Consider the following 14858-nt stretch of genomic DNA (forward strand, 5'->3'; position numbering starts at 1 on the left):
GCATCCTCGGCCGTGGGTTCGATTCCCACAACTGGAAAATATTTGTGTGATGAGCATGGGTGTTTTCCAGTGTCTGTGTGTATTTATACATTATGTAAGTATTTATATGTAGTATATAATTGTATATTAATATTATAATATCAACTATCTTAGCACCCATAACACAAGCTACTCTGTATGCTTACTTTGGGGCTAGATAGTGATGTGTATTGTTTAAGTATATTTATTTATTTATTTATATGTATATTAGTAAGGATTACTTTTTCCGCAGTGCTCCGGCGGGCATTCAGCATGTTCGACTCGAGCAAGCAGGGCCGCATAGAGAAGGAGAAGGTGAGGACCATCCTCAACACCATGGTGCACAGCTACGATGACAACGAGCTGGACCAGATCCTGGACAACGAGGATGTTGACGGTAACACTTGGCTCAATACTTGACATTGAAGCAGGCTCCGGCCGCGACCAGTAACAATCTAAGGCTGTCATTCCACCGAAGCGGAGCGAGGCAGCGAAGCCGAGAAACGGAGAAATATTAACCAATAAGATTGCACAAAATCTCCGGTCCTCTTAGGTGGACTCAGATTAGCGAACAAAAAAACAAACTCCAGCTTTATATTAATATAGATTTTTTAGCCCGACTCAAAAAAAAAAACCTGGAGCACAAGATCACTTGTCCATCCATCTGTTACATAGATTAATCAACTATGGAATTGCTTTTCCCCTAAATTCAACTTAAAGTCGTTATTTGAGGAGGACGACGTAACCTCTTTGTTTTGAACATCAACAAGTTGGAATGACAGATCAGATAGATTTAGACTTTGACTTTGACACTTGGCTAGGGCGGCTGGACCGTGTTGATTGGAAGTCCCTACAAAAGGCCTATGTCCTGCAGTGGACCTGCATCAACTGGTATGATGATGATGATGAATATTTCATAGCCTGACCCAAATTTGAACCAAGGGTTTCACAATACAAAACCGCATAGGTTTCACATCCTCAAGGCATATTAGTACAATTTACAAAGTTATTGCTAACTAAACAAACAGCCCAATGTCTTGAAAAGTCGTAAACACGAGACCGTCTCTAACCGCAAATATAAAACAGTTATAAACGCCCATAAATCCATTCCCCTCACCTCAAGGAGCTATTCGCGTTACGTTAACAGCACGTGACAGTCACTAGCCATCAAATGTGTTCACCACACTTTGATGTCGCTGTTATATTTTTACTTGACTGCGAAGGTTTGTTATTGCTCTGTTGGTATAATGTAAACCTTATTAGTTATTATTAGAATAAAACCCTTACTTTATATCCTGGTGTGAGACGTCTCATCTATTGTATTTTTAAATATACCTACTTTATCAACAACTTTCAACTTTAAAATGTAAATTAAATGAAGTAGATTTATAGGTATTTAATATTTACTTATTTTTTTTTTTATTATTGAAAAAGAAGGAACTTAAGTTAACTTATCCTAATACCTATACAAATTATGTCCACTTAGATTGGTGGCAAGAATAATAGCTGCATTTATTTGTTTTTAGGGTTACGTAGTCCAAAACAAATCCTTATAGTTTTTCCTTTGGTTTATATTCCGTTGCTTCCCGGCTTCACTCTAATAAAGGCAAGACTGAGTAAAATTATTACAGTAAAAACAATCATATATGAATATATCATTGACGTAGTATTATACAGTATTATACATGTTCTAATATGAATTATACGCCAATGAAGTAAACTGCATAAAATCCGAAATTTACTTGAACTAAAGCTATTCAAACCTCAATTTAGTTGAACTGAATTTTTGTTTTACCCAAATGACTTGCTTTCCAACTTCTACGATAGAATTAAGGCCGTTCCACTGTTGAATATGCTAACGATATGTTCCTACTAGAATTAATGGACGCATTTAAAATCAGAGGCACCCCGATACCCAATCCACCCCGCTCTCCCCAGCCTGCATTGCATACTAAGTGACCACAAAGGCTTTCTCACGTAAACCGTTTTATTATACGAGTGACATATTGAACTACATGTTCAATATGTCACTCCATGGCCATTGATGTTTATGTTTGTAGCCAAGTAATGACCATCGGGATGATGACAGTTTTTTAAATTGTATATAAATTAAGAGTATGGTAATAGTAAAGCAATTTTGTAAAAGTAACAGGATATCTGCGATCAATACTTTCGGAGCTACAGGGATTTAAAGGGTCAGATTTGCGGCACTGCCACGGATCCCTGAAAAACGCCCCATACAAAATGGTACGAATTAATGACGTCGTAGGTACATAATGATCGTTAGATTTGTATGGGCGTTCAAACAAAATAACTAATATCTTTGTTGTTTGTGCGTTTATGTTTATAGTTCATTTTTTAAAAAAATGTCACATTTAATATAAGGAAGCTAAAACTGTGTGAATTTTCATCTAATTACGACAAAAAAAATTCAATAGATGTTGAAATTTTATAATCTTATTTATTTTGAAAATATCCAAACAATCTTTGCTTTTTATGTATAAGTTAGTTAACATTGACCTTATTTACCCGAATGTATCATAAAAATCAATATATTCAAACTTAGTCATCATCCCTATTGCTCAGCTTGGTATTTGAGGAGACCTTTCACTGTACATTAGTCTAATTGTCACTTTTTTAATGATCATAAATAGTTCATTATTGTTTTAATAGATTGAAAAAAAAACATATTTTTATGAGATTTGATTACATGAAAATTTTAGTTTTTAAATATGTTTTTGACAATACGCGCTAAAACGCCTCTCGGCTATGATATGTCTACTGTTTATGATGTCACTATAACAAATCCCTTACAAACGGAGAGTTTGACAACGTATTAGTTAACAATTAGTATAACGTTTAGTACATCAAGTAACATTGTGACGTCACAAAATGAACAACGTTTTTTGACGTTTGGAAAATTAAAAAAAATACATGTTTTTTAATTTACGTTTTTTAATGAAATCCTTAATTTTTATTATTTAATATCGGTATATTTCGGACCCTTATTCTACGTACTATAAGAAATTAATATTGTTAAACTGTCTAAATATTGTGAAATTCCAGAACAAACCGAATCACAAATAACTTCTATTGGCAATTGTTTTTAGGATTCCGTACCTGAAAATTGAAAAAATAAGAACTCTTAAAAGATTACTTGAAGTTATGGAGAAATTAAACTTCTAAGTGTACGTAAAAAAAGATACGGCTGTTTATTTTTTAAACGCATATTTTGAGAATCAAACTTTCGTTGACCTATGTAGTTTGTCAAGTAAGTAAGTAAGTGGCCTTGTTCTCTCCACCTTCTTAAACTACTTATTTGTAAATTCCTAAATAACATATGTGTTTAAAGCTGAATTACAGGAAAAAATCGGCAAAAACTGCGCTATTCAATTCCTGAACTATTTATAATGATCCTACTTACGAATACGGAACCCTCAGAGGGCGAGACCGGCTTGCACTTGTTCGTTTTTTCGTAATAAGAAAACTTTACGTTGCAGGTTCAGGAAAGCTAAACTTCGATTCGTTTGTGCGGGTAGCAACACATTTTCTCAACGAAGACGACGAGGCTCTGCAGAAGGAACTCAAGGAGGCTTTCAGACTCTACGACAAAGAAGGTAAACTTTGCTCAAACTTGGTGGCCTCTTTTATAATCTTCGAGCAATAAATAAAAGTTTCGTGAAACATTTCCACTAAATCAAATGAGATAACAAAAGAGGAGCAGAATACAAAGGTATTTTTTTTTAATTTTGTTTTTCTATCTCCTCACGATTATCTCCAGAACTACTGAAGAGAATATTTTTAAGGTTCAACCAACAAAGGCTCGTTTCTATATAATAGAGGTGAAAAATATTTGTTTGTAATGAATATGATACAAAACTACTGAACCAATTTTAAAAATTCAGTTGCCAATGGAAATTTATATTATCAGCTAACATGACGGAAAAACCTGGACCTATTATGAAAACCTCAATCAGCCCAGTCAGGACCGAACCCAGGACCTCCGTTGTAAATCCACCGCGCATACTGCACCACGGAGGCCGTCAAGAACGTTGCCAAAGACATAATTTAAACAAAGAAATGAAATTCTTTAGCTTAATTATATTAGTATTTAAATAAATTACTACAATGTATTACTAGACAAAATAACTCGGTATTTACGCTTTCCCCAACGTATTAAAATTTAAAACACTAAAGTTAATGTGGAACTTCGCGCGTTAACGTAACTCACCTTCTCCAATTTATTGTTTCCTAAATAAAAAATACTCGAAGAATTGTACAATTATTTTATTCCATACAATTTATAACACTTTTTGTTCTCGGATAAAATAGCTTTATAATATGAATATTCGCTAGGTGGTACAAAGTTATCACCTTCAAAGAATGTGACGCGATGATTCACGAATTTATAAATACGCCGAGTACCTAGAGTATGTGATACTTGGATGCTGTATTAAAATATTAACTAAAGTGCGGCCGCTCAGAGATTGCGTTTCTGACACCTGTCAATGTCAATGTCATTATCAAATTCAGCACCAAAATTGTATGACGTTTTATTAAGGGGGGCGACTCACACATTGAAAATATTTAACACCAATAAATATACTTCCTACACTACACATAACTATTTGATTCGCAATACGCACACGCTTAACTTAAACACAGACTAACAAATCATCGCTTAAGACTCGTTACACAGAATATTCAAATACTTGATCGATGTTTTGCTATTCCGGCCGAAGAATCGATTTTATTTCTACACAAACAGGCACTTTTGAGAGCTCTATTCACGACTAAAACTATTACAAAAATGAAACATCGATTCTATAGAAATTCTTTTTATAAACGCGTTAGATCTTTGATCTTAAACTTTGACAGAGGGCCGTAAAATTTAGCGAGGCAGGTAGATATATAATTCGTCATAATAATAATCTTTATTTAAGAAAAATACACATAAAAAATGAAACAATAGCCTTATTACTAAAAGTTACTACTAAGTATACAATATACAAGTACATGCTTATTTAATATAAGTATACTTAAATATGTTAATCCAAAAATTAAATATGTTCTCATATGAAGGTATGTTGTTAACGCATCCTAGGTCTACAGAAATTACGCACCGGCGAGTTTAAAGCACCGGCGAGTTTAACTGAGGTCCTTGGTACCAAAATGCGCTGAGGGTGGCCACCGAGGGGGTTTTAGTGGTAAATTCCACATAACCCGTCTTGTCCCCCAGTAAGTCGGGTATCTCAGAAAGAGGTTACCCCCGCGAAAAAAAAAAAAAAAAAAAAAGGTCTACAGAAATTAATTGCCTCGCAACAGAATAAGGTATCTTAAGATTAAGAATCGTCATAAAATTTCTGATTCCGTCATGTTTTGAGATTTCGTGTTCTCGATTATCAATACGGATTTATATTTCGGTATCGGCTATTAAGAATTACCGTATATCAGTAAGCAAAGTGCAGAATACTGAGCTACTAGCATTACCGCCCACTCTCTCTCTTGTCATAATATTCGTAAATATTAAAACCAATATTCGTTATCTAAACTAATAATACTAAAGCTGAGTTTGTTTGTTTGTTTGGCTGAAAGCGCTAATCTTAGGAATGACTAGTTTGAATTGAAAAAATATTTTTGTGTTGGATTGTCCTTGTAACTTGTGAACCGTGATAGCCCAGTGGATATGACCTCTGCCTCCGATTCCGGAGGGTGTGGGTTCGAATCCGGTCCGGGGCATGCACCTCCAACTTTTCAGTTGTGTGCATTTTAAGAAATTAAATATCACATGTCTCAATCGGTGATGGAAAAACATCGTGAGGAAACCTGCATACCAGAGATACTTAATTCTCTGCGTGTGTGAAGTCTGCCAATCCGCATTGGGCCAGCGTGGTGGACTATTGGCCTAACCCCTCTCATTCTGAGAGGAAAATCGAGCTCAAAGTGAGCCGAATATGGGTTGATGACGTGACGTCCTTGGAACTTGGAAAATATCATCATGCCGCGAATAATAGCAGAAAAATGTGGCGAAAACGGGAAAGATAAATTAATAATAATCGATATTTGTGAGAGCTTTTGTTGCGGGCACTGCATAAACGGTTAGGTAATAAATAGTTAATTACGTAAATGGCGGATTTTTTTTCGTTTGTGAAAGTTGTTAAAGTATTTTTACGTGGTTTTTAATACCATATATATATGTTATCGTTATATCGTTTATTCAACGTAAGAGTTATTCTACTGCGGTTTATGTATAAATTGACCAAAAAATAATGTTTCTTCTGTTTTAGCAAAAAAAAAGCTGTGACATCAAAATAATGTTATTAATTTATTTACACAAATTTAGCATAACTTTGATTAATAATTAATCTTATTATATAAATGCGAATGATGATGTCATTCATCACAAAATCTCGAAAACTGCTTGACATACAAAACTGAAATTTGTCAGGGGGGTAGTTTATAGTTAATATTCACGAAGAACAGATTTTGCGATAGGGATCGATTAAGGGCGGACGGAGTCGCATGCGTCCGCTAGTTATTAATGAAATTAATAATTATAACTCTCGTAGTCCCGACTTAATACCTAGTTAAACCAGCCTCCGTACCTTAAGTCTACACTAAACTAGGGTTGCCTTAAATAATTTGGGCATGGCTAAAATAATAAATGATCATGGATTTTACGAACAATCAGTTTTTTTGACGCTGCATTTAGTGCTTCGGCTTTGTGGTGGTGGTGACAAAGAAAGAAAAAACGTTTATTTTAAAATTGTAACACATTACAATTTTAAAATAAACGTTTTTTCTTTCTTTTTTCTTTAACGAAAACTAGCGGACGCCCGCGACTTCGTCCACGTGGAATTAAATTTTTCACAAATCCCACTGGAACCATGAATTTTTCCGGAATGAAAATTAGCCTATATGTTAATCCAGAGTGGAATCTATTTCCAGTCCAGCCAAATCGCTTTAGTAGCCGCAGCATAAAAGAGGAACAAACAAACATACATACATACTTACACATAAACATTCGCCTTTATAATATTAGTGTGATACCCGTGGAAAGCCGGAGCGGGCCGCTATGTTTTTATATCCAACGTTCACAGTTTTTCTGTAGTGTATTTAGTATGGCCATTGCACCCGTGCGAAGCCGGGGCGGGTCGCTAGATATAAATATAAACCTTCCTCTTCAATCACTCTATCTATTAAAAAAACCGCATCAAAATCCGTTATATAGTTGTGAATATTTAGGGATATAGGGACAGAGAAAGCGACTTTGTTTTATACTATGAAGTGATAGCTTAGACCATTTAAATAACAGGACCTGCCTCGCTAACCGTTACCCCTCTGGCAAAGATCAAATATATATGATCTAACGCGTTTATAAAAACTGTTGCTATAGAATCGATGTTTCATTGTTGTAATCGTTTTCGTCGTGTAAAGAGCTCCCTAAAAAATGCCGGTTTGTGTAGTTGAATGTCATAAAAACGGCCAAAAACTTGTAGTTTAGTAAAAGATGGAGTAACGTTTCATTTGAAAGTATTTAAACCTTAATTTTAGCAAATTCGTAATAAAAAAGAATCGATTCTTTTGACGAAACAGCCAAACATTAATCAATAATCCAATATTCTATGTATTTAATCTGTGGTTAGTCTAAGCAATGTGTTTGTTAGTCTGTGTAAAAATTGTGTATTGCGTGTCAAATTTATAGTTATGTGTAGTGTATGGACATAGAATATTTTTAATGGTGTTAAATATTTTCGATTTGTGAGTTTACCTCGTCCCCCTCAAAAAACGACAGACAGTTTCGTGAATTTGAGTGCGATGCATCTCAATATTCTAATTCCTCTATGAGTGATAGTGATTATATTTTCGAGGTCGATCGAATAATCGACTAACCTCAATTGAGAGAAGTGGTGATAATTCCTCCGTCACTTAAGACGTAACTCAAAACAGAATCGGCAAAATAAATAAATATCCCAATCGATACCATCGAAGTGCTGGCGCGCAGCCAACGGATCCGCATCTGATTGAACTTGCGAAAACAATTGAATTGATCACAAACTACTGACAAACAGATTCGGAGGGCGTAGGTTCGAATCCGGGGCATCTCAAAAACATCGAGAGGAAACCCACTTAACTGCCAATTTTTTTATTTCTGAAAGTGTGTGAAGTCTGCCAATCCGCATTGGGCCAGCTTGGTGGATTGTTAGCCTAACCTCTCTAATTCTGAGAGAAGACTGATGCTCACGAGAGGAGACTCGTGCTCATCATGAGCTGGGTTGTCAATGATGTTGATTATGACTGCCAAACAGACTGTACTTACTTAGCCCGGCCGTGAGCCGCCGGTAAGTATATATTTCGATTTTGATTTTAATGAGAATTGACGAGCAGATGGCCAATGCCCTCCCTGATGATAGGTAAAAATGGAGGGGATAAAAAGACCTTCATTACATTGTAAAACTTAAAATACTTAATGAAAAAATCAACTAACGCACTAGGCGTCCCCTTGATTTTTCAAAGTTCCTCTCGATTTCTCCAGGATCCCATCCTGACATTATGACAATGGGATCACCCCAGAAACAAGTATACCCTTTAAAACAAAAACAAAAAAGAATTATCCAAATCAGTCCAGGCATCTTTCTGGCAACTTTCTTTTAGTTACCTTTCTCACCTGCCCCTATGAGAAAGACAATTCTCTTTCTAAGATCGCAAACGCTTCGAAAACTAGAAAAATGTATGGGAATGACAGATCTTGATCACGTGACATGTCGATTCCAAATGTCATTCCTATACATTTTTCTAGTTTTCGAAGCGTTTGCGATCGTAGAAAAAGAATCGTCGCGTCGTGCGAATTGGGTACAGGGGCTGGTATTACAGTGCAAATCTCCACAAACACGCAGGTATTTGAAAGCACACGAGACGCTATTGAAAACCTAAGGTTTTATCTGTGTGAAAATAAAATGTGTCAGATCGCTCTTGGATCTTACTCTAGTAAGCGTATTTCCTCGTATTAATAAGCGACAAAAATATTATGAAAAACGACAAAAGCGACAAAATATTATGAAAAAGTTTGATAGAAACATAACGCTACGCTGCGTTTCGCTGATATGAGGCCTATATAATCACCTGACTCTCGCACATGCGGGATATTGTCTGCTGACGTTTTCAATGCGTTTATCTCTTTACTATATTCTTTATTATATGCGCGACGCTGCGTTCCGCAAGATATGTAGCGGCTTTAAGGCTGCCAGTCCACCGAAGCGGAGCGAGGCAGCGGAGCCGAGAAATGATAAAATAATATCAACAAATAGGATTGCACAAAATCTCCGCTCCTGTAAAGTGGACAAGGTCTAGCGAGCTAGTTTAAAAATTCATATTAAACCAATAAGCGGTACTTGGAAACGAAGCGGGGTTAAATAAATTAAAATTAACATTTATTTATATATAATTTATTTATATATTTATTTATATAGTCTCTAACTCTGCTCCGCACCCTCGCTCCACTCTGGTGGACAGACTCCGTTCCGCATTCGACTGGTTTTAGAGTCACGCTGACAAGACGCTGACCGTTGGCGCTGACCTTCGAGCATTAATAACAGGACCTGCCTCGCTAACCGTTACCCCTCTGGCAAAGATCAAAAATCAATGATCTAAAGCGTCTATAAAAACTGTTGAAACAGGTCCATAGTCTAAATAGTCAAAGGCGCTGACCGACGAAATGTATGAACTCCTAGGGAGCGTTTCAGAATAACGTGTAGCTATCAGTACGTGCGGTGGTCGGCGCTACGCGCTGATCTGTCAGCGTGACTCTAAAACCAGCTTAAGTCCGCTTCTCCGCTACGCTCCCTCGCTCCGCTTTAGTGGACAGGCAGCCTTACCCAGTAGGCATGCCATTACCTGACGCTCGGCTGGATGTATGCAATCACCTGCCGCTTTGCTGAATTGGTTGCACATGCGGGATATTGCTTGCTGACGTTTTCAATGCGTTTATCTCTTTACCTATATGTTATTGTACGATAACTGAAATAGCATCTATATTTACACTTTGCCATATTATGAAGACAGTAAGTAGTTATACAATAGTTTTGTAGTTATTTAAAAATCAATATCTTTATTACTATTTTACCATCAGCATTATCTCCCTCCTTTTTAACCGACTTCCAAAAAGGAGGAGGTTCTACGTTCGACTGTATGTATGTTTTTTTTTTTTTTTTTTTTTTATGTATGTCCAGCGATAATTCCGTCATTTGTGGACCGATTTTGAAAATTCTTTTTTTGTTTTGAAGGGTTTGATTCCAGGGTGGTCCCATTTTTTTCATGTCAGGATCTGATGATGGCATCCTGGAGAAATCGAGGGGATCTTTTGAAAATTGTAGGGACGGCTAATGCGTTTGTTAGTGTTTCCATAAGGTATTTTAAACCACTACAATTTTATGAAGGTCTGGAGTTGGTCTGATGATGGAGCCAAAACACAGACGATGGAACTCGTCAACGATTTACAGCAGGTACCTTTTGTTTGGGCTTGATTTATTTGTATTGATGAGAACTTTCCACCTAGATCGGTTGTGACTGTATTAAGGGTCTGATGATGAAGACGAATGACAGTTAAGAGAACTCCTCAACGGTTCACAGTAGCTACCTTGTGTTTGGACTTGATAAATTTGTATTGATGAGAACTTTCCACCTAGATGGGTTGTGACTGTATTAGGGGTTTGGTGACGAAGATGAAGGAGAGTTAAGGGAACTCCTCGACGGTTCACAGTAGCTACCTTGTGTTTGGACTTGATAAATTTTATATTGATGAGAATGTGTCTGCATAGGGGGTCTGGTGATGATGACGCAGGACAGTCACCTTTCACGATTTTCTGAATATTCATATTACGTGTGGATAAAGGGGGAGTAAAATTTTGTATATGAGTTAAGGTAGTATTTTTAAAATTGGGATTGTAGGACTTAGATACTTATTATAAAAAAATAACGTTTCAACTAATTGCTTATTAATTTTTGTTCACACTCTGTAGGTGTGCTAACACTAAAAATTAAAAAATAAAAATTTTAATAAAAAAAATTCAACCGACTTCCAATTCAAAAATTAACCTAAACTAAAAAGCAAAAAATAACATCTTACCTATGTGCTACCTTCTGATCAGTTTGAAGGCGGTGCCAATCTAGTGTCATGTTTTAATTAAAGCCGTTTCTGAAAGAACCACAGAAATTTTGTAATTTAAACGGCTCTAATTAAAACATCACTGGCTTGGCACCGCCTTCAAACTGATCAGAAGGTAGCACATAGGTAAGATGTTATTTTTTGCTTTTTAGTTTAGGTTAATTTTTGAATTGGAAGTCGGTTGAATTTTTTTTATTAAAATTTTTTGTTTTAATACGTTTACCTCTTTACCTATATCTATTGTATCGAGCACATCATCATTAACAACCCATATTCGGCTCACTGCTACGCACGAGTCTCCTCTCAGAATGACAGGGGGTTAGGCCAATAGTCCACCACGCTGGCCCAATGCGGATTGGTAGACTTCACACACGTAGAGGATTAAGAAAATTCTCAGGTATGTAGGTTTCCTCACAATGTTTTTCCTTCACCATTTGAAACACGTGATATTTAATTTCCAAAAAGGCACATAACTGAAAAGTTAGAGATGCGTGTTACAGACCAGATTCGAATCTACATCCCTATATGAAATCCCTACAATACCTATATGAAATAGCTTTTCTATATTTACACCTAACTTTGTAAACGTTCTTGTATCGGAAGTTTAGAAGTTTTAAACTTCTTGGTTGTTTGTATTCCGTATGAAGTCGGTAAGTTTCTGAGTTATACAACAGGTAAAGAAATTTCAAGATGTTTTCGTAAACAACAAAGTTTAAAAAAAAATCAAGGTCTCTAGTATTTTTTTACCATTATATAACCTTGCGTGAGCCCAACTGAATCGCATTGCATGACTTAGGACTTCAAATGGGTTTACCAGCATCACAGAATTCCCAAGTTACCAACTCCAGGTTGCAACTGAGATTTTCCTTAAAAATCCCATTTACTTATTTTGACCTAACCACAGAATAAAATCCCAATCCAGCAATGAGCCCGTGACTTCCTTCATATGATTTTTTTTTACTAGGAACTGCGTAGCCCCTGGTAGTAAATTATAAAGCCACACTCACTTTTGTGTTCGTATATTCCAGGTAACGGCTACATTCCCACCTCGAGCCTGCGCGAGATCCTCGCTGCGCTAGACGACCAGCTGACGCCGGACCAACTCAATGAAATGATTGCCGAGATCGACACTGATGCTTCAGGCACCGTTGACTTCGATGGTAAGCTCTTCTTCTTCTTTCCTGGGCCTTTTCCGCACTTAGAGTTGGTCGTTGTACGTCGGTCCATTTGGTGCTTGTTCCTTGGAGTCACTCAAGCCAACAGAGCTCTCTCCTAAAGCTTAACAAGCCGCCCATTTCATTTGATGGTAAGCATTTCATTATCATCATCAGCCGCGTGACGTTCACTAGCCTAGCCTTTTGTAAGTATCGAATAACACAATCTTATGCCGCAGCCACGCTATAATCCGCGCCACGAAACAAGTCTCGTAGACGTGGCGCCAAAGTCTTAATGGCGGTCTTATTGTCATTGTAAGGCGCTGTCAATTTTAGTTCAGGTTTTAGCCGCGGAACTTTTTTCGTGGCGTGGAGTCTATGTTCCTCGCGCTGCCGTGATATTGCCATGTCTGTTCACAAACTGCTCAACTTGTGCAATTAATTTTTTTTTGGAACAGTTAACCCTTGACTACAATCTCACCTGATGGTAAGTAATGATGCAATCGAAGATGGAAGCGAACTTGTTAATTTGGGAACGCTAAATCGCTTGGCGGTACGTCTTTGCTGGTAGGTTGGTAACTAGCCACGGCTAGAAGCCTCCCACCAGCCAGACCTGGACCAATTAAGAAAACCTCAATCGGCCCAGCCGGGGATCGAACCCAGGACCTCCGTCTTGTAAATCCACCGCGCATAACACTGCGCCACAGAGGTCGTCAAATTACCAACTGTAGTTTATGGCACAATGCTTGATCTTGGTTTCATTCAATATGTATTTTGTAGAAAAATGAAAAAATTAATACCGCCCTGTACTTTTTTTTTTGTAATTTTAATTTGATGTTAAGTGATGATGCAGTCTAAAATGGAAGTGGGCTAACTTGTTAGGAGGAGGATGAAAATCCACACTCCTTTCGGTTTCTACACGACATCGTATCGGAACGCTAAATCGCTTGGCGGTACGTCTTTGTCGGTAGGGTGGTAACTAGCCACGGGCGAAGCCTCCCACCAGCTTATTTTGCTTTGACTCGCGCTAAAAGCTGACTAAATAGCTATGCACTTTCCGGTGCGGGGACGTTATTAACTTGGTACCTCAAAGTCCATCTCTTCTAACTATGTGGGCCGCCTATTGATAATTTAACTTAGCTTTACAACTTGCGGCTACGGATTAGATTAATGCTAGTGCAAGCAACTTGCGCAAGTAAATCGTTAAGTCTAACACACCGGACGATATACTTGCTAACCTTTTTTCATTTATTACTTACACAAGCACCTAAAGCGTAATGTGTGGATATCTGTGTCGTTTTGACATAGATATCCACACATTACATTATTTTTTTTTTTCGAAGTTGAAAAATATTTAAACACTAAAACTTGTACGAATTCATGTTTAAATTAAAACTACCAACGCAGATCAAATTTTTTGTATGTATTTGTATTGCTAATACTATGGTTATTTTTGTTTTACGCCACCTGCTGATGTTCTTAAGTTTTTCTAAACCGAAGGTTGCCTGGAAGAAATCGCTACTTAGCGATAAGGCCGCCTTTTGTATGCTGATCTCTTCCTAATTTGTTTTTATTTTACTTGAATTTGTCTTTGTGGTGTGCAAATAAAGTATATCTATCTATCTATCTAATTTTTAGGCAGATTCTAACGTTCTATTTTCATTTTGACGAATCTATCAGTTCAATCTATTTTTTTTTGTTTACAGAGTTTATGGAGATGATGACTGGCGATTAAGTAGGAGTAAATACAAACGATGACGTCACGGCGTGGTCTAGTCACAATAAATGATAATTAAATTCTCAGAATAAAATATTTATTTATTTCAATTAACTCTTATTTCATTATTATCAATAACAGTCTATATAAACGGTGGAAATGATGACTGGCGATTAGTAGGAGTAAACACAAACGATGACGTCACGGCGTGGTCTAGTCACAATAAATGATAATTAAATTCTCAGATTAAAATATTTATCTCTATTTCACTTAATTCTTATTTCACTATCACTATTATCATTATCAGCCTTTATAAATGGCTCATTTTTGAGCCAGCCCTCTCCGTTTATAGGAGAGGGGATTTGGAGCTTAAGCTTATTATGCTTCTTCAAAGCGGGTTGGCGAGCTAATGGTGATTATGATTTTTTTTATTCTTTGCAAGTTAGCTCTTGAACACAATCTCACCTGATGGTAAGTGATGATGCAATCTAAAATGGAAGCGGGCTATCTCGTTAGGAGGAGGATGAAAAACCACACCCTTTTCGATTTCTACACGATATACCGGAACGCTAAATCACTCGGCCTTAGCCGTTAGGGAGTAACTAGCCACGGCCGAAGCGTCCCACCAGCCAGACCTAGACCAATTAAGAAACCCCAATCGGCCCAGCCGGGGATCGAACCCAGGATCTCCGTCTTGTAAATCCATCGCGCATACCACTGCGCCACGTAGGCCGTCAAAGATCACTATTTAGTAGATGATAATGATAGAGAACGGGACGGACGACTAAGGCTTGTAACCACCACC

At 37.1% G+C, this 14858-nt stretch overlaps 2 protein-coding genes across 4 annotated transcripts in view; one reads left to right on the plus strand and one right to left on the minus strand.

Annotated features, from left to right (window-relative positions):
- Nucleotides 1-14167, plus strand: part of LOC112052489 (troponin C) — a 37365-nt gene extending 23198 nt beyond the window's left edge. For both annotated transcript variants that reach the window (XM_052885387.1, XM_024091591.2), the window contains 4 exons: nt 272-415; nt 3519-3635; nt 12211-12342; nt 14043-14167. In XM_052885387.1, coding sequence (XP_052741347.1) covers nt 292-415; nt 3519-3635; nt 12211-12342; nt 14043-14071 — 402 coding nt within the window. In that variant the 5' untranslated portion in view covers nt 272-291 and the 3' untranslated portion in view covers nt 14072-14167. The remainder of the gene's footprint in view (nt 1-271; nt 416-3518; nt 3636-12210; nt 12343-14042) is intronic.
- The window catches only part of LOC112052487 (calmodulin-A), a 76753-nt gene that overhangs the window by 42554 nt on the left and 19341 nt on the right, over nt 1-14858 (minus strand). The window lies entirely within an intron of this gene.

Source organism: Bicyclus anynana, chromosome 14, assembly GCF_947172395.1.
Source record: "Bicyclus anynana chromosome 14, ilBicAnyn1.1, whole genome shotgun sequence".
Lineage (NCBI taxonomy): Eukaryota > Metazoa > Arthropoda > Insecta > Lepidoptera > Nymphalidae > Bicyclus > Bicyclus anynana.